The sequence below is a fragment of the Balaenoptera musculus genome, chromosome 7 (assembly GCF_009873245.2).
Source record: "Balaenoptera musculus isolate JJ_BM4_2016_0621 chromosome 7, mBalMus1.pri.v3, whole genome shotgun sequence".
Taxonomy (NCBI): Eukaryota; Metazoa; Chordata; class Mammalia; order Artiodactyla; family Balaenopteridae; genus Balaenoptera; species Balaenoptera musculus.
Window position 1 is genome coordinate 110,606,409 of NC_045791.1, and position 25,630 is coordinate 110,632,038.

General features: G+C 63.4%; 1 protein-coding gene across 1 annotated transcript; it reads left to right on the forward strand.

Annotated features, from left to right (window-relative positions):
* The first annotated feature begins 278 nt into the window (after positions 1 to 278).
* Positions 279 to 25,630, forward strand: ESPNL (espin like). The gene is made up of 9 exons (XM_036859103.1): positions 279 to 659; positions 1,977 to 2,167; positions 3,796 to 3,982; positions 6,778 to 6,960; positions 12,970 to 13,101; positions 19,536 to 19,653; positions 20,695 to 20,810; positions 21,717 to 21,911; positions 22,774 to 25,630. The coding sequence occupies exons 1-9, from the start codon at positions 366 to 368 to the stop codon at positions 24,379 to 24,381; spliced, it is 3,024 nt and encodes a 1,007-aa protein (XP_036714998.1). The 5' UTR covers positions 279 to 365; the 3' UTR covers positions 24,382 to 25,630.

Sequence of the window (25,630 nt, forward strand, 5' to 3'; positions counted from 1 at the left end):
TTCCGGAAAGGACACTGTCACTGTGAACGCCCGCTCGACGCGGGAAGTCCATCCCAGCCCTCGCTCCACGGGAGGAGGAGGCGTGGGCCAGCACAGGGCAGTGCCCCCGGGCCAGCGCCCATCCCCAACCCAAACCCGGTGTGGGCCCTTCCCCCACACCCTCTGCCCACCGCGGCTCCGGGCGCTGCGGGAGCGGCTCGGGCTGGGCTGCGGAGGCCCGGTCCCCAAGGCCTGTCCCCCCACCCCCCTGCCGCCTCCCATCTGCCCTCTGCGCAGCTTATCAGGTAACCGGAGCTGGGAGCTGCGTCCACGCCTGAAACAGGAAGCCCGGCCTGTGCGTGAGTCGAGGAGAGCCGGCCGGGTGGATGGAGGAGAAGCGGGCGCTCGCGGCCGCCAAGGATGGGGACCTGGCCACCCTGGAGCGGCTGCTGGAGGTGGGCGCCCTGGGCCCAGGCGTCACCGACGCCCTGGGGGCTGGCCTGGTGCACCACGCCACCCGGGCCGGCCACCTGGCCTGCGTCAAGTTCCTGGTGCAGCGGGCCCAGCTGCCCGGCAACCAGCGGGCCCATAACGGGGCCACGCCGGTGCATGACGCCGCCGCCACCGGCAGCCTGGCCGAGCTGTGCTGGCTGGTGCGCGAAGGGGGCTGCGGTCTGCAGGTGAGCTGAGCGGGAACGGTGGCCGCGGGGGGACCCGTGTCCGTGGGCATCGAGGGAGGCGTGAGCCGAGAGCCGGATCCGGAGCCCTCGGCCTCCCCTGGGCACCTCGGCCCTGGGCTGTTCCTCTCGGGGAGTCACCACGCGGACCCCATGGCACAGTCAGGGGCGTCTGTCTCTGCCCCACATCCCTCCCCCCCCCCAAAATGGGCACCTCCTAACCCCCATCGCGTTCCCCAGCGCCCAGCACGGAGGGGCCACCCTTTTTCTTTCTCCCTGCGCCCCACCCAGGAGCGCCTGGCCTTGCCAGTGGCGGTCTCACGGGGCCCTTATCAGGCCTGATCCGTGGGGCCTGTTTCCGAAGGGTCTAGAAAAGGGTCCGTACGAAGAGAAGCAAGGTGGGCACTCGGGCTCGGGAGCTGTGGGCACCGGCCTGGACACCCGGGGCCCCGGTGGGTGACAGCACAGGCGCAGCTGTGGGGGGCAGTGGGACGAGAACCTTGATGTAAAGAGAAGAGTCTCAGGGCTCAGTGATGGTCTCGTCAGGGGCGTTTCTACCCGGCCCGCCTCTCCCTTCTCCTGCCGGCCCCGTGGGTGCTCCGTGTGCGGGTGAAGGACCTCGGGAGGTGGGTGAGCCAGCTCTGACGGGGTAAGCACGTCCTCCCAGAGGCCGGAGCCGGGTGGGCATCACCGTGACGCGCTCGGTCCGGGGCGGGGGGGAGGACTCAGCGGTCACAGCCTGAGTGTCCAACAGCCTCCGAGCCGCCCTCCTCATCCTCAGCGGCTCTCCCCACAACCCCGAGGGCGGGAGCGGGGCCACTTCTGTGCCTGGGAGAACGCCCAGGTCTGCCAGAGGCCCACGGTGGATAGGGTCCCCGGCAAGAGGACTCGGGGCCCGGCGGGTGGGCGCTCAGTGGGGGTGGGGCAGAGGCCCAGAGACGCATCCCTGGACACACGGCAGGCCACCGGCCCGGCGCGGGCGCAGCTGGGAGAGCGGAAGCCTTTCTGACTGTGAGCAGAGAAGGGGAGGGAGCTCGGACGCTCAGGATCAGGGACTTGGACCCAAAAGACCTGGACTTGATCCTGGCCCTGCCGCCGACCTCCAGCAGGCGCCGGGCTCAGCCCCAGAGACCTCCCTCCGCACGCCCAGCGATGGAGCACGCCGGAGGGAGGGGCGGGGCGGGGCGGGGCGGGCCGGAAGCTCTCGGCGGGGTCCCGGGCGCTGTGGTCCTGGGCGGCTGGCTCTGGCCACACTGGCGCTGCCCGGCAGCGCTGGGTCCGGCCCGCCGCCCGCTCACCGCCCCGTCCGGGCCTCCGTAGGACCGAGACTCCTCGGGCGTCTCCCCGCTGCACCTGGCCGCCCGCTTCGGACACCCGGTGCTGGTGGAGTGGCTGCTGCGAGAGGGCCACGCGGCCACGCTGGAGACGCTGGAGGGGGCCTTGCCGCTGCACCACGCCGCCGTCAGCGGGGACCTGACCTGCCTGAAGCTCCTGACGGCCGCCCACGGCAGGTGAGGAGCCGCAGCGCCGCCTGTTGGGCAGTCCGGGGGTTGCAGGTGCTGGGGCGGCCGCACGAGGGGGCGGAGGAGGAGGGGCTGCCGCCTTGGAGGGGGGCCTTGGGGGAGGGGGAGGGGAGAGGGACAAGTCTGGAGCCAAGGCGCGCGCGGAGAGCGCTGGGGTGAGGCTCGGAGCGTGGAGGGGGCAGTGGGAACGGCGAGGAGCTGCTACAGCACTCAGCGCAGGAGGCGCTCTACATGCTCAGGCCGCTCCGGGCCCTGCCTGGGGGCGTCTCAGGGCCCGGCTTCCCCTGGCTGGGAAGGTGGCCCCCTCAAGTCACCCGAAGCGAGCAGAGGCTGTGCAGTGGACTTGGGCGCCCCATCAGGTCGGCCGGAATTCTCCCTCCACACTGTCCTGTTGCTGACACTGTGAACCCCTGTCCCACCGCCTGGCGTTGGTGGATGGCGAGGCGGGGGCAGGGGGCAGCAGGGCTCCCCTTCCCCATCGTGGGCACCGCTGTGGTCCTTGCCCCCCATAAAAGATACCCTGGGCACACAACGGGCCATCTAGGGGTGCACGTGGCCTGCCCCCCACCGTCTGTTCGCTGGGCTACTGCCCTGGCTGGGGGTGGGACTCTGTGTCCACCCCACACCTGACCTGGCCTTTGTCCCCCGAACCCGCCTGCCTCTGTAACCACACGCCTTCTCCTTGTGCGGGGCCTCTCGCTGGCCGGCCGGCTGTCCTGGCCACCCCGCGGTTGTTCCCGGACGAGGCCGGACAGCTCGGCTGTGGAGCGGTGTTCCCGTTCCCGGGCCTTCCCATCCCGACCCCCTGGCAAAGGCCTTCGGGACTCGCTTCTGCGGATCTTCCCCGGAGCGTCCACACCAGCTGCCCCGGGCCCGGCCAGCCACAGAGTGTCTCTTAGACCGGCAGTTTTAGAAGCAGTTTCTGTCATTTGAAAAGTGGAAGATTTCACATTAAAGCACACACAAGCACACGGGAAGGTCCCCCGCCCCAGGGCCCACATTCCCACCGGCACCGACCACAGGACCTAGAGGTGAAGTCTTTGTCAACAGGGCGTGGGTGCGGTTTGGGGAGGGGGCTGCCCTGGGGACCAAGAACTCTGCTGGGCCTGCAGCACCATGGAGGCAAAGCCGGATGCAGGAAGCCTGACGACGGTGCCCCAGTCCATCCACATGGGGGCCTGGAATTCGGATGCCAGCGCTGGGCACCACAGAAGGGCGAGTGCCCTGCTCACTGGCCCCCTGTACAGAGCAGGCTCCCGGCTCTGGAGGTTCCCTGACCCGCACACTGCAGGCCCTGCTGGGCTAGTCACCCCCTAAGAAGCGCCGCCTGCCGGCCAACCGCTGGCGGCGCGCACATCTTGATGCGGAGTCGGGGAGGGGAAGCTGCATTCCGGCGGCCCGTGCCCACCTCACCCCCGACCCCGTGCCCTTGCGCCGTGCGCAACCTGTGCAACGCTACAGGTGGCCGGCTGGGCCCCTCACCTCAGCCGGGAAACGGGGTGGCCGCAACAGCATGACCAGGTGTCGGGACGCCCTCCCCGATCCGGGCCCTTGGCTGGAGCGGCTCCCCGCGACCCCCGGGCCGAGCGCCCTCTGAACCCCGCCCTCCCCCGTAGCGGCGTGAACCGGCGGACGCGCAGCGGAGCCTCCGCGCTCTACCTGGCCTGCCAGGAGGGCCACCTGCACCTGGCCCAGTTCCTGGTGAAGGACTGCGGCGCCGACGTGCACCTGCGCGCCCTCGACGGCATGAGCGCCCTGCACGCCGCCGCTGCCCGCGGCCACTACTCGCTCGTCGTCTGGCTGGTAAGGGGCCGCCGGGGGCGCGGGCAGGGTAGGTCCGGGAAGGCTGGCACCTCGCCTGCAGAACCACCTTCGAGCGAGTGGCGCCCGGCTGGGGTGGGCGCGGCACCCCGCAGGAAGTCCGAGGACCCATGCGGTGGTTGGGGGAGCAGATGTGCCAGCCCACGGCTCAGAGCACCCACATGCCAGGCCCAGTCTCGGCCCCGGGGTGCAGCCCGGAGCCCACAGCTTTGACTGGAGGTGGCTGCGGACTGAAGGTCAGCCCCTGCAGGACCGTGGGCGTGTGCAGGGCCCCCTGGGGGCTCTCCTGCCCCTCCCCTAGGAGTCCTGGTGGGTCTCCTGGGTGCTCTCAGGGTCGGTGGCACCCGGCTGCTCTGTCTGGCACAGGCAGTGCCTGGCCCTGGCCATTTGGAGCCCAGGGCCAGGCCCCACCCCTCTTCCCCTCTGGACCCAAGGAAGGGTCACCCAGGCCTCTTTCCAGAAGGAACACAGAGTGACCCAGCTTGGGGAGGATGCCTTCCGCCAAGACTTCTTCCAGGGCTGAGGACTTCCTGGCTCCGCCACCAAAAACCTGGCCTGGTGGGGTGTCTGGGAGCTCTGAGGGTCCATTACAGAGACCCGACCAAGTCTCAGAGTGGGGAGGTCTCTCTGGGGAGGGGCAGAACTGAGGCTGGGCAGGAGGTGTCTGGGCAGGGGGTGGGCCCCAAAGCAGGTTCCTGGAGGAGCGGGGGCCCAGCTCAGTCACAGGTGGGAGAGCCCGTGGGGCGGGGTGAGGTGGAAAGGCAGACCGAGGCCCCGGGAGGACCTGGGCTCTTTCCTGGAGCCCTGGGGAGCCGCTGAAGGGCTGCGAGCTGGGAGCGCCAGGGTCTGCTGGCATCTCTGAAGGTCACGCAGGTCACTGGTGGAGAAGGGGGAGCCCTTCCTCACTCAGAACCTCCCTCTCTTCTCATGGGGCCCGCTTTTCCAGCCCTCCCTCCAGCAGGCCGGCCTCCCTGCCCCGGGGACCTTTGCACGTGCTGCACCCTCTGCCTGGTGACAGCTCCCCAGGTGTGCCTCCCCCCCACTGCATCCCTCGTCCACCTGTTTAGGATGGCAGCCACCTGGCCCAGCGCCCCGTCCTGCTCTCCTGCTGTCTTTCCTGCACCAACATTGATAAACGTTGTGTTTGACTTCATCTTGGTGGTTGTCTATTCCCACCCCAGGGTGTAAGTTCCAGCAGCTCCAGGAAGCAGTGGCGCAGCCCTGCTGCTGCGTTCCTTGTGCCTGGCACATAGTAAGGGCTCCAGAGATGTTTGATGAGTGAGTGAAGGAGGGAAGGAATCTGGCCTTCAGCCGCTCCCCTTGGCCTCAGAGGCCGCCAGCAGTTGCCTCCAGCCTCCCTTCGCTGCTGGATCTCCCAGGCCGGCCTTAGCCCCTCAGGCAGCCACACCTTCCTACAGGCTGTGTCCCCCCCAGGGGCCCCCTTTCTGCAGCTCCTCCTGCGCGGCCAGCTCCTCTCACAGGAGAAAGCTCTGCGGCTCCTGCTGCACTAACTTTCCTGTCTTTGGCCCCGCCAGGGCCGTTGGGTGGAGTTGTCCTTATGTCCCCTCACTGTAGTTCAGATCTTGGCCTCCCAGAAATGTGCCTGTCCCCAGACCTGGACTCCTCGCCCTGCGGGAGCCTGAGTCCTGGTCATCTCTGGATGCAGGGCCACAAACGTGGCAGGTGCTCAGCAAATGGTGTGGGAGGGAAGAATGTCCACCGAGTCCCATGGAGCCCCATAGGGGCTCATCCCGGGCAGAAACAGCTGGGGCCACGGGGTCCCAGGGCCAGAAAGGCTTTTCCAGATGTGACTCCCCATCCCCGCCTCCTGCAGGATGGACCGAGAGGGGAGGGGGCAGCGTCCAGCCTGACTCAGCCACTCAGCGCTGGGCACCCCCTCCCTTCGGGGAGCTGGCCGACGGCAGGGTCTTTGCTCCCGGCTCACTGTCCTTTCTCTGTCAGACACATTTGCATGTTGGGTCAGCCAGCATTTGGCTGCAGTGACCAGTGCACGAAACCACTTAAAGGTTGTCCCTCCCACGTAGAGGCCGTTGACACTGGGTCACATCTCTGCTGTTCTCCCGGCCTCTCCCTCATGGTGAAAGATGGCCGCGTTCAAGGCAGGAAGAGGGAGAAAAGGGGGTGACAGCACATCCACCAGCCCCTTCTATCAGGAAGGCAGAAGAAGAGCCCCTTACGTGTCACTGTCACATGGCTGCCCCGGGTGCACGCAGTCCAGTGCGTGCCCACAGGCCTGGCCAGGTGCCGTGGACCAGAGCCCGCTGGTGCCCTCACAGAGGGGCAGCTGAGGGCCCGTGAGGAGGGCCGGCCAGAAGTCACTCAGTGGCTGCCAGCGGGACGGGGCCCAAGCCACAGGATGAGGAAGGCTGCTCAGGACCCACCTCCCAGCACCCCTGCATCTTCGTGCTGGAGACGTGATCAGGGTACAAACAGGCCTGGTGCCAGGATGTCCTTTCTCTCCCTCCCTCCCTCCCTTCATCAGCAAACATCTGTTTACTGTCCCTCAGGTGCTGCCCAAAGGCATTTCTTTATTTGATATGTGAAACCAGCCCCTGGGGGTGTTCAGCTTACGGTCAGGGCTGGGGCAGATCTGGGGACCATGGAGCCTCCCGGCAAAATCACTGAGCTCACTTCCTCCCATGCTGCCCGGGACGCGCCAAGAGGAGCCAGCTCTGTCCCAGGGCTTCCTGCCCCGAGGTAGGAGTGGTCGCCCCCGTCCAGCCTCAACTGGCCCATCCCCCCTCCTCCTCCCTCAGGTCACCTTCACGGACATCGGCCTGACGGCGCGGGATAACGAGGGGGCCACCGTCCTCCACTTTGCCGCGCGAGGCGGCCACACGCCCATTCTAGACCGGCTCCTGCTGATGGGCGCCCCCATCATGAGAGACTCCTGGGGTGGGACCCCCCTCCATGACGCAGCGGAGAACGGGCAAATGGAGGTGAGGCAGGGGCCGGGGGAGGATGCCCGGTGGGGCTGGGGGGCCTCCGAGAGCCAGCAGTCCTGGAAGGCTTCCAATGAATAAGTCATTTAACCCTCACCACAACCCTGTAGAATAGATGTTATTAGTCCCCTTTTACAGACAGGTAAACTGAGGCTCAGAGGGCCAGTCCCTTGCCCAGGATCCAGACTCTGATCTATCTGGGAACAAAATCCGTGCTCTCAGCCCCTCCCTTCACACAGAGACTCCCTGGGTGCCCGCTCAGGGAGTGGTCTTACTTCCGGTCCTCCCCGGAGGGCCTTTTAGCTGCTGGCCCCTTGATGTGAGCAGCCTGGGAGCAGAGCCCTGCCGGGGGTGTGAGGTTAGCCCCTTCGCTATGATCCAGATAGACCTTGGGGGCTCCTATGGCCCAGTTCCCAGGAAAGAGCATCCAGAAATCCAGAGTAGGCAGGGATGGTGTTCAAATATTTAAGGTCCAACGCTGGGAATAGACCTGGCCATCAGCCACTGGCCCCGCACTGGCATCACCTGCCCACTGACCTCCTGTAAAGGAAAGGCTGTATCTGAGGGGAATGCAGAGGTTGACTCTTGCACCTGCCCCACCCGGGCCCACACAGCAGGGCTCCGAAGTCAGTCAGCTCATCCCATGACGTCTCCCGGGCTTTCCCGTGTCATTCCCACAGCCCCCAGGGCTCAGCCTGCTGCATCTGCAGTCATGAGAAATGTGCTCCTGGTCCAGGAAAGGCTAGGCAAGGGGCAGGGCTTTACTGAGGTGCAACCGACTATCCCATTTTGGGCCTACGGTTCTGCACAGCTGTTTCCAGCTGGAACCCAAAGTGTTCCTGGGGCCCAGGCTGAGCAGCGTTGTGTAAAAGCAGCACAGGGCAACCACCAAGAGTCATGGGAAGGCACATGGTCCTTTTGAAGAATCAGAAAGAGACCCAATCCAGCTCATGGCAGTGCTGCTGAAAATTGTCTTCCTCTGACTCTCAGGACTCCTGAGGGCCCCCTCCCGCTCTCCACCCCACCACCCCTCCACCCCAGCCCCCCTCCTCTCACCCCTGCAAGCCACCACTCAGCCCTCCCTGGCTCAATGCCCCCAGTCCGCCCCTATCTAGAGGGAGGGGAAGGGCAGGCGTGAACCTCAGTGCGGGCCAGGCCAGTCCTCAGAGAAGAGGAAGAGCCTGCAGTTACCCCTACAGTCACCCCTTTTGTCCTGGACACGAGAGAAGAAGAAGCCGAGCAGATGACAGGATGGGGAGTCCAGAGGTGCCTCTGGGTGGGAGGCGGGGAGGGCGTGTCCCCGCAGGCGGTTGGTGGCCTGAAGAGCCCTGAGCCATTGCAGTGTGGCTCAGGCAGCCGCCCGTCTCCCAGCCTCCGGCTCCCTAATCGGGAGGGTGGCTGGAACCGTGCTCTAAAAACTTTATTTTTAAGCAGCAGCATTTTTTTTCAAGTGAAATAGTCTATAGGAGCCCAAGAAGTTCACCAGATAAGCCAAGAGACCACCAGCTCCTCACCCTCCCTTAGTATGAAAATAAAATAGCTCAAGCCTCAGAGCTGAGAACTGCTTTCCTTTTCAATCTTTTTGTTATGAAAACTCTAAACACACAAGAGCACGAGCCTCCTGCCTCAGCTCTTTGGCCTTTCTTGGCCATTCCCTCCACCCCACTATTATTTAAGAGCAAGTCAGAGAAGGCACATCTTTTTATCCATAAATACTTTAGTGGACTTCTCCAGGAGACGAAGACTCCCTTTGTTTCTTATCACAACCTCAAACCATTATCACGCCTAAAAATAATTCATGATCATTTCTTTTATTTATTTATTTATTTATTTATTTTTTAGACTACTTTTTTAAATTAATTAATTAATTAATTAAATTTTGGGGACTGCATTGGGTCTTCGTTGCTACGCACGGGCTTTCTCTAGTTGCGGCGAGTGAGGGATATTCTTCGTTGTGGTGTGCAGGCTTCTCACTGCAGTGGCTTCTCTTGTTGTGGAGCACGGGCTCTAGGCACATGGGCTTCAGTAGTTGCAGCATGTGGGCTCAGTAGTTGTGGCTCGCAGGCTCTAGAGCGCAGGGTCAGTAGTTGTGGCACACGGGCTTAGTTGCTCTGTGGCATGTGAGATCTTCCCGGCCAGGGCTCGAACCCGTGTCCCCTGCATTGGCAGGCAGATTCCTAACCACTGCGCCACCAGGGAAGCCCCCAATAATTTCTTAATATCATCTAATATCCAGTCTGTCTAATAGCCATCTATCCATTTCCCTGCTTGTGCTGTAATCAGGAGTGAAGCAAAGTCCACACATTATTGATTTGTCTGTTGGGTCTTAATCTGTTAGCAATTCCAGAAATATATTCATCCAGGAAATATAGGATAATGCTTCATTCCCACCCCACGCCACACCCCGTTTTAAAATAAATTCTATTTTAGAATAATTTGGAAGAGTTTTAGATTTGTAGAAAAATTGAGACACTAGTACAGACAGTTCTCACAGAGTTCACATCCATTTCCCCCTATTAGTAACAATTTACATTAGCATGGTATGTTTGTCACAATTAATGTACCAAAATTGATACAATATTACTGACCAAAGTCCATACTTCATTCAGGTTTCCTTACTTTTCACCTGATGTACTTTTCCTGTTCCAGGATCCCTTGCATGACACCACATGACATTTCATCATCTTGTCTCCTTAGGCTCCCCGGAGCTGTGACAGTTCCCCCCCCACCACACACCCTTTAAAAACAAAACTTCAGAATAGTGAGCTGGTGCCCTAGCAACCCCAATGGGGGATGATGATAGTTTAGTATGTGTTTTGTTTTGCTATATCGCAGTCTTTCTCATGTCACAAATTACACTGATTACTTGGTTTTTTAATTGAGTAAAAAATACATAAACATAAAATTGACCATCTTAACCATTTCTAAGTGTACAGTGCAGAAGTGTAAATATATGCACATTGTTGTACAACACATCTCCAGAACTTTTATCTTGGGAAATGGAAAGTCTGTACCCATTAAGCAACAACTCCCCATCCCCACTTCCCCAGCCCCTGACAACCACCATTCTCCTTTCTGTCTCTATGAGTTTGATTACTCTAGGGACCTCATACAAGTGGAATCATACAGTATTTATCTTTTTGTGACCGGCTTATTTCACTTAGCATAATGTCCTCAAGGTTCATGCATGTTGTGGCATGTATCAGGATTTCTTTCTTTTATAAGGCTGCATAATATTCCACGGTATGTTGTGCCACGTTATCTTTATCCATTCATCCATCAGTGGACATTTGGGTTCCACCTTTGGGCTACTGTGAATAATGCTGCAGTGAACATGGGTGTGCAACTGTCTATCTCTTCAAGACCTTGCTTTCTACTCTGATTACTCTTTAAAATGTTACACCAACCTTGCATTCTTGGAGTGAACTCAACTTGGTCATGAAAAACGGTCTCTTTTATACATAGGTGAATTTAATTTGCTAACATTTTGTTTAGGATTTTAAGTGTGGTAGATAATAGCACTAGTGTAATGGTTCTCAAACGTGGCTGCACACTGGAACTCTCCAGAACAGGTTTAAAATATTCTAATACCTGAGCTCCACCTACCCTGGCGATTCTGATTTAATTGGTCCCAGGGAGCCCACATATCAGGACTTCTTAAAACTCCCCGGGTGACTCTAATATATGTCAAATTTGAGAACCATCTATGTGAGTAGCGTTAGCTGAGCTAATCTAGAAAGAATTCATAGAGATGGTCATTCTTTTCTTTTTGAGTTACTGACACAGAGTTTATTGGAAGACGGTCATTCTTTTTTTTTTTTAATTAATTAATTAATTTTTATTTTTGGCTGTGTTGGGTCTTCGTTTCTGTGCGAGGGTTTTCTCTAGTTGTGGCAAGCGGGGGCCACTCTTCATCGCGGTGCGCGGGCCTCTCACTGTCGCGGCCTCTCTTGTTGCGGAGCACAGGCTCCAGACGCACAGGCTCAGTAGTTGTGGCTCACAGGCCTAGTTGCTTCGCTGCATGTGGGATCCTCCCAGACCAGGGCTCGAACCCGTGTCCCCTGCATTGGCAGGCGGATTCTCAACCACTGCGCCACCAGGGAAGCCCCCTGCCCAGTTTTTGATTGGGTTGTTTTTGATATTGAGTTGTATGAGCTGTTTTGTATATTTTGGATGTTAACCCCTTGTCAGTCACATTGTTTGCAAGTATTTTCTCCCGTTCTGTAGGTTGTCTTTTCATTCTGTTGATGGTTTAAAATTTGTGCCGCTTTTACAATTCCATGCCTAAATTTTCAAGCTTGGTTTTTACTTCTTTGAAAGCAGTGAGCACAGCTGTGTTACAGTCTGCTATTTCTCGGGACTTTGTGGGTCTGTTTCTTTGTGTGTTGGGTCCTCTGGTTCTCGTTTCTGGTATCTTATTTCCTTGCGCTCCTGGTTTTGTTTGACTCTATGCTGCGCATCATTATTTAGGGCCTTGGGTGACATCTTGTTTGCTTCTGCCTGCCAGGCACACGTGGGAACTGTGAGTCAGGGTCATCCTAGACCACAATCCGGGCTTGAGATTTCTGGAGCACCTGCGTGACGGGAAGCAGAGGCCGGGCTGTCTTCTGCTTCACCTTTGCTCTGAGGCTGGAGGCCCAGCCTGCGGTGGACCCTGAGCTTTTGCCCGTCTCCCTAGTCTTGTGAGCCTGTGACACAGCTGCTCTGGTTACAGCCATTTCTTCGCGTCAGCCTGCTCTTAGGGCGAAAGCTGTTCTGAGGGGTGGGCTGATCCCTCGGGATTTTCCTTGTCTCCTGAGCTTGGTCCGACAATTCCTCGCTTCCCTGTTGCCTGCCTGATGCTCTAGGAAGGTGCCTTTCACATTTAGCCCATTGTTTACGTTGACTCTGGAGAGTGGATTGGTGTGACCTGCCTGGTACTCTACTCCTTGACGTGGATCCGTCCGCCCACCTGTTTTTGCCGCTGGCACGGCTACCTCACGGATTTCCAGACTTAACTCTTGGTCATCTGTAACCACCCACCCTCTGCTCACAAATGGATCACCGTCGTTTGCCAGCAGTGATCGCCGTCATTCTGCGGGAAAGTTCTCTCCTCCCCCTCTCCCTCCCCCGGGCTGCTGTCCCCGCCCCATCTGGGGCCAGGCCTGACCCTCCGGTGCCCCCTGCTCCACTCCGCTTCTGCTGTGACCCCCCCCACCCCCATGCTCTGGATGCAAGCCTGCTCCTGCAGCCCCCTGTATCCCCCCCTCCACCCCACCGCAGCCTCCTTCACAAAGGGCCCTTCACAGACCTGGATCTCCTCTCGCTTTGCTCTCCTCCATCCTCCCCTCTCCTCCCAGCTTCTGAGCCTCCAGGCCTTCCTCTCCTCCCAGCTCCCATCACACGAGCCCAGAGGACCAGTCAGGAGGGAGACAAGGGGGCCCAGGCCCGGCTTGACCAAGGAGGGAGCACGCGTGTGGCTGGTGGAGCCGTGTGCGCAGAGGTAGAGACGCAGAGGATGAGGGTGGGAACCCCCAGAGTTCGCCTAGGCTTGGGGCCAAGAAGAGGGGCTCATCGAGTGCCAGGCCTGGCCGGGAGGCCAAGGAGCGGGCAGGGTGAGGTGGGCGAGGGCACAGGCCCGGAGTCCGGGGGGAGCCACGCTGTTGAGCCTACTGCACCCCGGTTTCTTCGTGTGAAAATGACACACACCTCCAAAGGTCGCTGTAAAAATGGAAACCGGCCCCGTATTTAAACCCGAGGCAAGGGTTACAAGGGCAAAGTCAGGGTCGGGCTGCCTGGCTAGGATCCGGCTGTGTGGCTGACTGACCAGCTGGGCCCTTGGTGAGCTCCTGAGCGTGGGCGCCTGGGGTTCCCACCCGGGACAGGGGGTGCCGGGGCCCACGGGACAGGGCAGCCTGGGTCCGGGCACGGGTTCAGGCCGTGCGCCGGCCTGAACGGCCTCGGTGCCCCAGCTTGGGGCTGGTGGGGGCAGCCGGCGGTGCGGCCACGGGTGCGCCCTCTCCGCAGTGCTGCCAGACCCTGCTCTCCCACCGCGTGGACCCCGCCCTGCGGGACGAGGACGGCTACACGGCCGCAGACCTGGCGGAGTACCACGGCCACCGCGACTGCGCCCAGTACCTCCGCGACAGCACCCGGCCGGTAAGCTTTGCGGTCCCCAACCCCCCCGGGCCGGGTGACAGACCCCTGCCGCGCTGACGCCGGGTAGCTGGAGAGCCGCCTGCGTACACAGTGTCATTGTCAGGAGAAAGGGCCTGGCTGCGCCTGAGCCGCTGCCGGGACCAGGGCTGTGACAGGGGCCGTGACAGCCGGGACCAGGGCTGGGCTGTGGCTGGACCTCGGCTGAGGTCTGCCCTCCCCCCGGGCCACAGAAAGCACACTTAGGACGTGGGATCCACGCTTCCGGCCTGGGCTGCTGTCGGGTGACGCCGTGTCGGGCTGAAGACACCCCGGGGGTTGGAGCAGGGCCCTGGGCCCTCAGTGAGGTGACCTGGTGAGGCGGGCCAGCCCCGGGCAGCCCGGAAGGGGAGAGTCTCTTCCCACCTTCCCATCAGGGCACGTGACCTCGCCGGGCCTCGCGTCCGCAAGGGCACGGACCTCGTGGGTCCCAGCCCCCAGCACGTGGCGGGCCACGCGTGTGTGCTGAGTGAGTGGAGAGTGGAGAGGCGGGTGAGCGAGTGGACAGGTGAGGGTGGGCGGGCGGGTGTGTGGTGGGGAAGCTGGGGCCAGTGCCCTCCCGCCCGGCCTGCACCCCCGACTCCAGGCCCTGGGCGGCGACCGACAATTCGTCCCAACCTGCACAGATTGTGCCGCAGCTTTCTGTAGCGGCCGCCCCTTCGGAAGGCGTCCCTGGGATCGCCCGGTCCCACCTTCAGGTGAGAGCACCGAGGCCCAGAGGGGCGATGTGCCCCCTGCGCCGGGTGTCACCCGCGGCTGCTGTGCTCCTTTTCCCTCGGGGCGTCCCCCGGCGCATCCGCGACCAACTGAGGCTGAGCCCCCGTCCTCCCCGGCCCTGGGCCAGTGGGATGGTCCTCACCCGACCGCCACTGAGAGCCTCTTGTCTCCACTGCCTGAAAGCCACACCCAGGCGGCCTTGGGTCAAAGGCCAGGGGTGCTTCAGGGCACACGAGTTAGAGTCCTGGTTTGTCCCGGTGTCGTAGTTTCAGAAACAGGACTATACTCACTGCTTGAAGTACTCGATGTACTGATTATTCACTCACCCTTCGAGTGGCTATTGTATGATAAGGGTTGTCTTTCTGCCTTGGGTTCCGGAAGCTGGGGGAACTCAGTGGGTTCCTGGTGTAGCGGACAGAGCTCTGCAGTCCACCGGCCAGGGACGCCCTGGCCGCCTGGGCCCCCCAACCTCTGTGTGGGCCCTGGGGCCGGCCTGGAGGTGGGGTGCGCAGCTGCTCGGCTGCCAGGGAGCGGGTGCCGCCTGGCCTCTGGCTGGGGTCCCCTGCTTGTCCCCAGCCCGCACGGCGGTGCCCACGGCTGAGCCTTCTGTCCAAGCAGGGTCTCTGCCCCCTGCTCTCCATCCCCTGGCACATCTGCCAGCCCCTCCTGGCCGCTGTGCCCAGCTCTCCTAGCGGGTGGAGGCTCTGGGCGCTCTCCTGAGCCCCCAGGGTTTGGGGACCAGCCCGTGTCAGGCTTCCTGCGGTTTCGCCTGGTCCTGGTGGTCTCCTCGGTGTCACCACAGGATACGGGGCAGCGTCCCCTCCGCTCAGGATTCCCCAGGCCGGGCTGGGCCGTCTGTATAGCCTCCCCTCCCGGCCTTCCGGCCCGCGGTGTCCAGCCCGTCCACGTGCCCCGCCTGCGGTGGTGGAGAGTGCGCAGGCTGGGCCGTCTGTATAGCCTCCCCTCCCGGCCTTCCGGCCCGCGGTGTCCAGCCCGTACACGTGCCCCGCCTGCGGTGGTGGAGAGTGCGCAGGCTGGGCCGCCTCCCGGAGATCCGCTGCATCCGGGGCTGGCTGGAGTCGCTCCCCGCCGGCCCCCGCCTCACCGGCAGTCTCGGCCCCACGGACGTCAGCTGTGGGCCGCCCGGGGCGGGGCGGGGGGGGGGGCGAGGCTGTGCGCCTGATGCAGTATTGATGGAAACACAATATCCAGAGGTCGCCCGCGCGGCGGCCTCTCCCTGTGTCGGGCTTGGAGGAGGTGGTGAAAGCCGTCTCCACACGGCCGCCTGCCTTTGCCCCCAGGGAGCCGTGGGTCCCAGGAGAGGCAGCCTTGGGGGGCACGGCTGGACGGGTAGCGGAGGCCTGCCCTGTGGAAGGCGCCCCCCTCCTGGGAGGGTCCGCAGGGCCTGGGTTCACCCGCTGCCCATGGCGGGGCCTCCGCGAGGCTCGGGAAGGCCAGGCCCTGCCTCGACCACGCCACCTCGACCTTGACCAAGTCTTGCCACCCCCTGGGCCTGGGGTACCCCTCTGCACAGTGAGGGCTTGGGCCTCTCTGACCGGAATGGGGCAGCGGCTAGAGGGGCCCCCTGCATCCCGACCCCCAAGGAGGGGGCCGGGCAGCTGGGCTCCTGGCCGCAGGGCCAGGTTAGAGCGAGACGCTGGACGGCAGCAACAGTTAGGGCCAGCGGCCCAGGAGGGTGAGCGTAGCCGCCGTGCAGGGTGAGCCCAGCCCCTTCAGCTTGCCCCCAGCCCGGTACTCAGCGCTCACAGAGCTGGAGTGAGTCTTCCCGGCCGGGCGGCACCCCCAGTTCTGAGCGTCTGTGAGCCTTGATGTTCTCATCTGTATAACGTAGCTCAGGAGCCTTGCTGGCCGGTAGACATGTGCCTTCAGCACACAGCGGGTGCCAATTTCCCTCCCCTGGGTCCAGAAGAGCCCTAGGACACCTTCCTTTTACAGATGGGGAAACTGAGGCCCAGAGAGGGCAAGGGACTCCCCTGGGCAGCCCCCTCCCCCAGGGAGGGGCGGGGCCTGGCCGTGCAGCCAGTAACCGAATCTCAGCCGTCGCCCATCTGTGGGTCATGATTTTCTTGGCCCGGGTGGCATTACAGGCCTGTAACCCGGCTCGCCACAGCTGTCCTCGATGTATAATGCATGGCAGGCATGGCGCTGCTCAAGTCTCATCAAAAACACAGAAAAGGAGACACCAGGCCGTGGGAAGGGCACCAGCCCAGGGCCAGATGACCGCCGACCTTAGGGCAACAGCCCCCTTTGGGGGCGGCACACGCCCAGCTGTCAGAACCCCAAATGTCGGGACCCAACATCTGCCACGCCCTCGGGTCCCTGTAGATTCGGCTAGTGTCCAGGAGCTGAATGAGGGACACGGGGATGTGGATACTCCTGTCACCTGGGAAACACCACAGCCGACCCCCGTCCCGGCTGAAATTCAGAGATCACCAAGACACCGTGCTAACAACAGCAAAGAGGTCTGAGTGCCTCGGTGTGCCAGGCCCTGCCAGGGGCTCTCAGTAACTCCTCATCTTCCCAGCAAAGGCAGAGAAACTCAGGCCTGGGGGACACTGAGTGACTCCGCAAGGCTTCTCCTTGGTGAGGGTTGGAGCAGAATTCAGCCTCAGGGACCAGGTGGCATGAGGTCTCCCAGGCTGTGGGTACTGTACTGGCACCAAGTCCATCCCCCTGGGCCCTGGACCAACTTCCTGCCTCTTCCATCTTCCCCGGAATGAGAGGGCCCTGGCCACCCCAGCTGAGCCCTTCGCTCTGCAGGGACTGGGAGGCCCTTGCCCCTCAGCCCGAGAGCAGATTCAATTGCGGGGAGGGGCTGCGGGCTCGCAGGCAGGGGCAGGGAGCAGGGAAGAGCGCGGCAGGCTCACAGCCCTGTCCTGGCTGGGCAGGGGCCCGGGGCCGACCTGGCACTCAGCCCTGTTCTGCCCATCAGACTGTCAGCGCCAGCCGTGGGGTCTGGGGTCTGACTCGACCCTGCATAAAGTTCCTAAGCCAACTCGCTCCTGCCTTGCGGACGCTGGAAGAAGACAGGGGATTCCTAGGTCGGAGACACACGGCAGGGAGAAAGCATCGTGTTTTGTCGGATCCCCTCCCCCCTCCGAGTCCCAGCGTGACCCATATGGGCCCAGGTGGCTGCTGCTCGCGCACACTTGTGTCACAGCCGGGGGCCCCTGAGCCTGGGAAGGCCCGTATTCTGTAGCAGTCGGCGAGCAGCCTGCCCTTCCTTTTGGGCCCCCCCCGCGGAAAGGCAGCCCAGAGAAAGAGCCGGGAGAAGGGGAGCCAGGGCTTTGCATCCTTGGTAGGGGCGCAAGAGACCCACCCGCCCGCCTCTTCCTCCACTGCTGGAGCCCCTGGACAGAAGGAGCAGCGATTCGAGGGGCTCTCAGTCCTGGAAGGAGCAAGGAGGGGGGTCTCAAGTAAGATTCTGGTCCCAGCTCTGCCCCGTCCCAGCTGTGGGCCCTTGAGAAAGCCCCTTGCCCTCTCTGAGTCTCGGTTTCCCCATCTGTGCCTGGGGGGCTGTACTGCGGGAGTCCTCTGGGTGGTCTCTTCTTGCGTGACCAGGGATCTCAGGTCTCCCCCACCTCTCCCGAGGGTCCGCTCCCCCGGCCCCTGTGCTGTGGAGGGTTAAAGCACAGTGGTAAGGGATCCCACACCCAGCCCAAGCCCGCCGGGCCACCTGACACCTCAGCCTTCAAATATTAATGCGACACCTCCTGCTCCTGGGGGCGGCAGCTGGGACAGCCCCCGACGGCCCAGGACGGCCACAGCTTCCTGTGCTCACAGCCCAGCACCTGCTTCCGAAGGTCCTTCGGGCTGGGGGCTGGTGGACACTCCCGGCCCTGCCGCGACCAGGGCTCCTGGGCTCTCGGCACAGATTCCTGCAGAGAGTGAGGTATGAGGTGCAGGGCAGTGGCAGATAAGGGCTCGGGCTGTGTTCCCCTCCTCGTGGCCCCGGCGGGCCGCGGGTCCTGGACGGGAATGCGACTGAGGGGCCCGAGGCAGTGGCTGCAGAGCCGGGGATTCTTCTGACGGGACACCCCCCAGGCTGGGGAGGCCACCTAACGCCTGTGCCTCCTTGCCTGCGGGAGGGACAGGGCCCACCTACAGGTGAGCCAGGGGACACAGCGTGGCCGGGGGACTTGGCCCTGCAGCTCCAGCTACAGCACGTGCAGGGCTCAGTGCAAAATGAAAAAGTGGGCTTCTTGTTAACAACTGATTAAGAATTTCAAGACAGAGACTGGAGAACCTTCAACAGAGCTGCAGCACGAGCCACCCACGCGTGACGCCGGCGCCGGCCCCAAACCACACGTCCCGCGTGGGGGCGGCCTGGCACCAGCTCCTCTGCCTCGCTCAGAGCTCTCTCCAGCCCGGCCTGGCAGCCCTGAGGCCACCTTCCGCCACAGCTACCCACTGGAGGGAGTGGGCGAGGCGCTTCAGTCTGACGGCCAGCGGTGGGTGCCCGGAGAGACCGCCGTGAGTGGCCCTCCCGGCTGGGGACCCGAGCTGGGGCGGCCGTGCGCTCTCAGGCATCCAGGCGACGCTGGCACAGCCGGGACCCACGTCACTTGAAAGACGGCCAGCCAGCCTTTTGACGTTCAGCTTTAAACCAAAAGGCAGCAAGCCCGGCTCTGGGTCCTTGGAGGACAGCTCAGAGAACTTCTCTGCCGCCTGGGGAGGGACAGGCCAAGGCAGGGAGCCAAGGGCAGTCCCGCTTCTGTCACCACCTGTGGCCTCACAGCAGCCTGCGTGCTCCACGAGTCTTGGCTCCCATTGGTCAGATGCAAAAGCTGAGACCTTGCAGGGCTCAGCTGGGGATGCAGGGGGCGGTGGCACCTCCAGGTCGAGGATTCTTTCCGGCTGCCCACCAGCCAGCACTTGGGGGCAGGGGAGATGGTCAAGGCCAGGTCTGCGCCTCGCCCCAGACCCGGGGCAGACATGGGGTTGAAATGCGGGTGCCCCTGCAGCCCCAGACTGGGGCTGATGGATCTCCCTGACCCCAGGCTGCCGGGGACCAATGTTGGTGATCTCTGTCTCCGGGTGGCCCTTGGGAGAGTGGCCTAGACACTGCATGGTGGGTCCTGGGCACAGCGCCTCTGTGCTGAGGCGCGGTCACGGCCGCACTGTTTACGGGGCTGAGAAGAGTTCCAAGTTCGTTGTGGTTTCCCCTGTGCCCAGGGCTGAGAGAGGGGGCAGTGTGTCTCAGCACAGTCAGGGGACAGTCAGGGAGGGTGTGTGTGTGCATGTGTGCACGTGTGCATGTGTGCACGTGTCTCTTGTAAGGCCAAGGAGTGGCGAGTGAGCACAAGGGGACACCAGACCCTGACCTACAGCCCAGAGCCGCTGAGTTAAGCTGCCTCCAGAGGGAGCCGGGCCTTGAGATGAGGGGCTCACCTAGGGGTGGCAGCCCTCAGACACGTGCGTGGGTGTGTTTGGGGAGCCCTGCTCACCAGCGTGGAGGGGTGGAGAGAGGGCGACAGAACCTCTAGGGGCGCTGCCCCTCACTCCCGCAAACTTACCTCTGCGAGCTCCGTTCAGACGCACAGCCCCAGCCCCAGGGAGACCGGGCCAGGGCTAGCCTGCTGGATGCCTCCCACCCCCACCTGGGAGCCCAAGGCGAGGCCCACCCGGGCCTCCCAGTGACCAGGCCTGTCTGCCCCCAGGTGCCACTCCTGATGGCGCCCCCGCCGCCGCCGCCGTTCCCCCCTCCTCCGCTGTCGGCTGCAAGGCACTCCCTGGAGGATGGAAGAAGAGGGGGCCCAGGTCTCGGGGATCCCACCGGTGAGTACACGTCTCCAGGGAGGACTGGCCTGGGCCGTGGGTGCTGGGAGTGGGCCTTGCTGCCCTCACCTCTGAGGTCCTTCGAAGCGGCCGGGGGGAGGTGGGAAGCAGCAGACTCTCGGCAGCTGGGCACGCAGGACACTGAGGACAGGGCTGGGACCACCCCTTCCCACGAGCCGGCACCCCAACTCTTCCAGGATTCCCTTATTTTCCTGTTGCCTTTTTAAAGTGAGGACAAACGCGTTCCATAACCACAATTAAACAGCCTCCTGCCCAGCCCTCGGGCATCTCTCTGTGAGCCCTGAACCCCCCGCGGCCTGACTCTCCTGCCGCTGTGATCTCGGGCAGCCTCCTTGCTTCTCTGGGCCTCAGCTTGTCCAGAGGGAAATCAAAGGTTGTGTCTGAAGGGGCCTTCCGAGTCCGCTGCTGTTGCCTGAGATTCCAGCAGGGGGCAGGGGAACGGCCCTCGAACTGCAGGTCACCACCCGTTAGGGAATTGTGACAGCACTTATCAAAATGAAATGGCATGGAATAGCATGAAAAATGTCAGCAGGCCCCATGTGCAGTGAAGGTTAGCATGCTTCATGGAATGGGCTGTAGTTCTATAGTTACACGTAGGGGTGTGTGTGTGTGTGTGTGTGTGTGTGTGTGTGTGTGTTTAGTGGAGGGAAGAGCGGTGAAAGGACAGGTTTGTGGTCTGATGGGGCTGCATTAGATCCCCAGACCACGGAACCCTATGCCCTTTCTAGCTCCTTCCAGGCTACAGGAGGGGCTGGGGAGGGGGGGACGGGCCGTGGGATGGGATGAGGTGGGTAAAATGCAGGCTCCCCAACCGGCAGGGCTTGGAGGGGGCTCCAAGGACACCTCTGGAATGCCAGGGATGAACGAGTTTGCCCAGGTCCCAGGGCACTTGGCAGGGAGCTGGCTGGGCCTTTGGCCCCAAGTCCAGTGGTCCTTCAGGAAGGCCGGTCCTGCCCCAGGTCCGGATCTTCTGCTCCCCATCCCCCGACCTCTCTGACTCCAGCTGCCCCTTCCTCCCAGTGGCAGCGTCTCTCAGCCCAGCCTGGCCCGGCCAGCCTGACCAGCCTCTTCCGAGGGAGCACACGACCCGCACAGCACCCTCGAGGGTCACCACCAGTGCCATAGCCGTCCCTATGGTGAGAGCCCCCGCCATATCCCTGTCTCCCAAGGCACCCCAGCCAAAGCCCGGCTGGCTTCTCACCGTGTTCTCCTAGGTGGGCCCCAGCCAGGTCACTCCTGGGGCAGCCAGGCCCTTTCCTCCAGGAGGCCCCTGGGGTGACTGGCTGGCATCTGAGGAGATGGAGATTCCAAGGCCAGAAGCAACCTGTCTCCCTGTCATAGTAGACGAGGGACCCTTCTCTGATTCCAGGGGTTCCCCGTGGCCCAAGCCCCTCATCCTGACAGATGCTGCTGTCACGGTACAGGGAAGCATCGGTCCCTGGGAAGGGTGGGCCTGGCGCCCACTGCTCTCGTCCTCGGGGGGCTCCCAGCGGCCCACTCCTCCTTCTCCTCCTCCTTCTGGGCACCAGCCCCTTTTAAATCCAGCCCACCCTTTCCCTGAACGGGTCACGGGAACCCTCAGCCCCTGAGATGCGCTGTTTGTCTGAGTTTGGGAAATGCTGCGCAGTGCCGCCCCCTGTAGAGTTGCAGTGCACACAGCACACTAAAGGCTCTGGCAAGTCCTGCAGCCCAGAACTGACCACCAGACTTGTCTATGCACCTGTCCCCCAGCCGAGTTTGCCCAGCCACGTGGCATGCTCTGGGCGGGATCTCTGATTGCCTCTCTCAGCCAGCAAGCCTCCCAACACGTGCCTGGGTACCACAGGGCACAGCGGGGTCCCACAGGGCACAGCGGGGTCCTTGCCCTCAGAAGACTCACACTTAGGCTGGGGGTGCCGTTAGTGGTCAGCTCCCCTGCCCTCCCTGGTCAGCCTCCACCGCCCCTCCTCCCTCAGCTGCGCTTGTCCCGGGCAGCCCTCCCCTCCGCTCCCTCCCGGACCAGAGGCCCATAGGGGCCTTGAACGACCTGCCTGTCCGCACAGGGGACGGAGACGGCAGCGGGGGGCACCCCGGACAGCCTGGTCGCGCTGCAGCTGGACGGGCTGCCCTCGGGCGACCTCGACGGGCTGGTGCCCACGCGGGATGAGCGCGGCCGGCCCATCCCCGAGTGGAAGCGTCAGGTGATGGTGCGGAAGCTGCAGGCTCGCCTGGGCGCCGCTCCAGCGCCAGAGGCCCAGGTGGGGCCCGGCGGGGACGAGGGTGGGGGCGGGGCCTGAAAGGGGGCGGGGCCCGGCTTGGAGGGCGGGACCGGAGGGGGTGAGGGGCGTGGCGTTGTGAGAGGTGGGCGGGGCCCGGGTGGGACCAGAGCGTAGAGGGCGGAGGCGGGGGCAGGAGGCTTTGTACTGGCTGGTGGACGTGGAAGGTGGGGTCCCTGAGCACACACCTCGAGTCCTGAGACCCGGAACCCCACTGCGTGTCCCTCTGTGGCCTCAGCTTCCTCTTCTGCCAGACCATGAAGCTGAACCAGATCAGAGGGCTGTGTCCCTTCACCTGTAACCCTTCATCTCTAACGATGTGGTACCCACATGTTCTTTGATCTAACGATTGTATCCCGTGCCCACCGTGTGCCAAGCTCTGTTCTCAGCAGTGAAGGACACCAGCCCCGCCCCCTGGTGCTTATATTCCAGCAGGGAAGGCGGGGTGACTGGGCAGCTGTGCTGAGGGTCGTTCCAAGTGCTCAGGAGAGAAGCGAAGCAGTGAAAAGGGGAGGGGGCCGTTCCGTCCGGGTGGTCAGGGGCAGCCTCTCTGGGGAGTGGCCTTGAGCAGGGGCCAGAAGGAAGTGGGAGGGGAGCCCTGTGGGACTGTGGGACAAGTGATTGGGAGCAGAGGGAACAGCAAGTGCAAAGGTCCTGGGGCGTGGATGGGCTGGCCCGAGGGAGGAGGGGGAGGAGGCTGCTGCTGGCACTGCCGGAGCGCAGTGAGGAGGCGTGGTGGGCAGGGGTGAGGTCAGAGGGGCTCAGGCCACCCAGGGGAGCTTGTGTCCAGCAGGAACTCGCCATGTGGGCTGCGGCCCCGCTGAGCTGCCCTCCCTGTGCCCAGGACGACGGCGGGAGCGCGGGCGCCACAGAGCAGGCGGCCTGGCGGTACTCGCAGACCCACCAGGCCATCCTGGGCCCCTTCGGGGAGCTGCTGACCGAGGACGACCTGGTGTACCTGGAGAAGCAGATCGCAGACCTGCAGCTGCGGCGCCGCTGCCAGGAGTACGAGAGCGAGCTGGGCCGGCTGGCGGCCGAGCTGCAGGCCCTGCTGCCCGCGCCCCTGGTCAGCATCACTGTCAACAGCCATTTCCTGCCCCGGGCGCCCGGGCTGGAGGGCGAGGAAGCCCCCGGCCCCGAGGTCGAGCCTGAGGGCTCCATGGGGGCTTCGCAGGCCACACCCGGCGCGCAGCCCCTGCCCTTCTGGTGCAGCCACGTCGCCCGGCTGGTGCGCAGCTTGTCCCTGCTGCTGAAGGGCGTGAACGGGCTGGTGCAGGGCGAGGAGCGGCCCCCACCGGAGGCCCGCAGGGAGGCCCGCAGGGAGGCCCCAGCCAGCCCTCCGAGGAGCGAGGCCCAGCGCGAGATCCAGGAGTGTGGGGTGTCGGTGCGGACACTTCGTGGCAACTTCGAGTCAGCCCCCGGCCGGCCCCGCACCCCAAGCCCTGGCCCCTGTGAGCTGGGGCCCCAGCCGGGGCCGTGCCTGAGAGGCTGCTGGCCCGCCCCCTCGCAGCCCCGCGCTGGCCCGATCGCAGGGGAGCCGGGGCCGGGCGACGCGGAGGAGACCAGCGACTCGGGCATCAGCTGCGAGGAGGCCCCATCGGAGGCGGGGGCGGTGCCTGGCCCTGACCCGGCCAGCCTTCGCAAGGAGCGCATCGTCATGCTCTTCCTCAGCCACTGGAAGAAGTCGGCCTACACGCCGGCCCTGAAGACGGCGGCCTGCAGGACCCTGGAGGCCCGGCGCCTGGAGCCGCGGGGGCGGGGGGCGGCCGGGGGCCCTCGGCTGCCCTGCCCGCCGCCGCCCAGCGACAGCCCGCGGCTGGGCCACCTGTGGCAGCAACGCAGCATCATTGCCCACCTGCTGGGCACCTGGAAGTCCATCCTGGCCCACGTGCCCGGCCGGCAGCTGCGGCGGCTGAGCCGGCGGCCCCGCGGCCCCCTGTCCCCCGAGCAGTTCCTGCCCCACGTGGACGGGGCGCCCGTGCCCTACGGCAGCCTCACGCTGGACCTCTTCATGCTGGGCTACTTCCAGCTCCTGGAGTGCGACCTGCCGGCCGAGGAGCGCAAGATGCGCCACCTGCTCTGCTTCGAGGTCTTCGAGCACCTGGGCGCCCATGGCTGGGAGGCCGCGCGCGCCTTCCACAAGGCCGTGACGGACGAGGTGGCTGCCGGCCGCCGTGCCTGGACCGACGGCTTCGAGGACATCAAAGCCCGCTTTTTCGGCTCCAGCCGCAGCCCCCCCTGGGGCGCAGAGCCCGGCCGCAAGTCAGGCCTGACCCCGCTCCGGCCCCCGCCCCATGCTGGCCCCAGCGGCAGCCCCGAGCCCGCAGCACAGAGGCTGGGGTCCCGCCCCCAGCGGGGCAGCTTCAACAGCGAGGACATCTGTGGCTACATCGACCGGAGCTTCGCCTTCTGGAAGGAGAAAGAAGCCGAGATGTTCAGCTTCGGGGAGTGAGATGGGCTGGCAGCCTGCCTTCCTCCCAAAGGGGTTTCCGGGGTGGTTTGGGTCCTCTCTTCTCTTTTTCCTTTCGCCCACCTGGTGGCCGGGTGAGCCTTGAGGGCAGGCCGGCGGATACCCAGCGTGCTAGTTGCCACCCTCCAGGTCTACCCCCTGGCAGGAATCAGCTTCAGAGCCTTTCTTACTGCTGACCCAAGAGTCAGTCCCCCAGTCGGCCCCGAAGTTGGATGATTTGCCATCTCAGCCCCACGCCCTTCTGCCTGGTCTTCCCTCAGGCACCTGTGATTCCAGCCCGTGTTTCCCATTGGTCCTCCTTCCAGAGTCGCCTGGGTGTCCCTTCTTTCAGTTCCTCTGGTGCCGGTGGCTCTGGTCGCGTCCTGACCCTCTGTCTGCCCTCCTCGGGTCCTGCCTTGGTTCCTTCTGGTGACCTTGGGCCATGCCCCTTCCCCTCTTCTGTCCTCTTTCCCCACCTGTGAAGTGGCGGAGGAGCTGGGGGTCGGAGAGAACAGGATTCGACGGGCAAGAGACCAGACTCCCGAATTCTCCGGGTCAGGGAGGGAAACCAAGGTGCTTTGGGGAGAGGTGTCTTGCAGCCGTGCCGTGGCCCCAGCAGGCAGTGTGTGGGGGAGAGGTTTCAGGAATCTTCCACGGGCTGCCGCCTCCCTGCAGACAGACCATTGGGGTAGGGGTCTCTTGTGGTGTCCCTACGTGCCTACAGAGCTTGGAGGGCTCAGACAAGATGTGGGATGGAACAGAGGGTCCTCCCAGCCAGCTGACTTGAGGCTGTCACAGGGAGGGATGATCAGGAAAATATAAAGTCGGGGGTGTCAGGCAATTGGAGCTGCCAGGCCGGGCGTGGGGGCAGCGCTGGCAATGGCTCCAGCTCCAGACCCTCCTGCAGGGCGGACACCGGACGTGAGTTTGCTAAATAAAGATCCATTCCTGGCCGGCCTTCCCACCTGTGCTTGTTGCACCTGTGCCCATGGAGAGAGGGCCCCACCTGGCGGGCACCGAGACCCCAGTCCTCAGCTCTGCTCGGCCCCACAGAGCCTCCACGTCCTCATCTGTAAAATGGGGGTATGGCATCGACCGCCCATTCCCAGGGTCCTGGTGAGGGTGGACTGAGGTCCCGTATGAGGGGGTCTCTGTCCTGGGGTAACAGTGACACCAGCCTGTGTCAGTATTTTAAGGAGCAGGTTCTAATGAGTAGGGCACCGACCCCAGGCAGCTGGGAGCATCCCATACG

Bases quoted from the DNA above. Each gene is read 5' to 3' on its own strand.
- ESPNL (XM_036859103.1), top strand. From the start codon at position 366: ATGGAGGAGAAGCGGGCGCTCGCGGCCGCCAAGGATGGGGACCTGGCC. The intron at 660-1,976 runs GTGAGCTGAGCG...GGGCCTCCGTAG, and splicing joins AAGGGGGCTGCGGTCTGCAG to GACCGAGACTCCTCGGGCGT. The intron at 6,961-12,969 runs GTGAGGCAGGGG...CCCTCTCCGCAG, and splicing joins CGGAGAACGGGCAAATGGAG to TGCTGCCAGACCCTGCTCTC.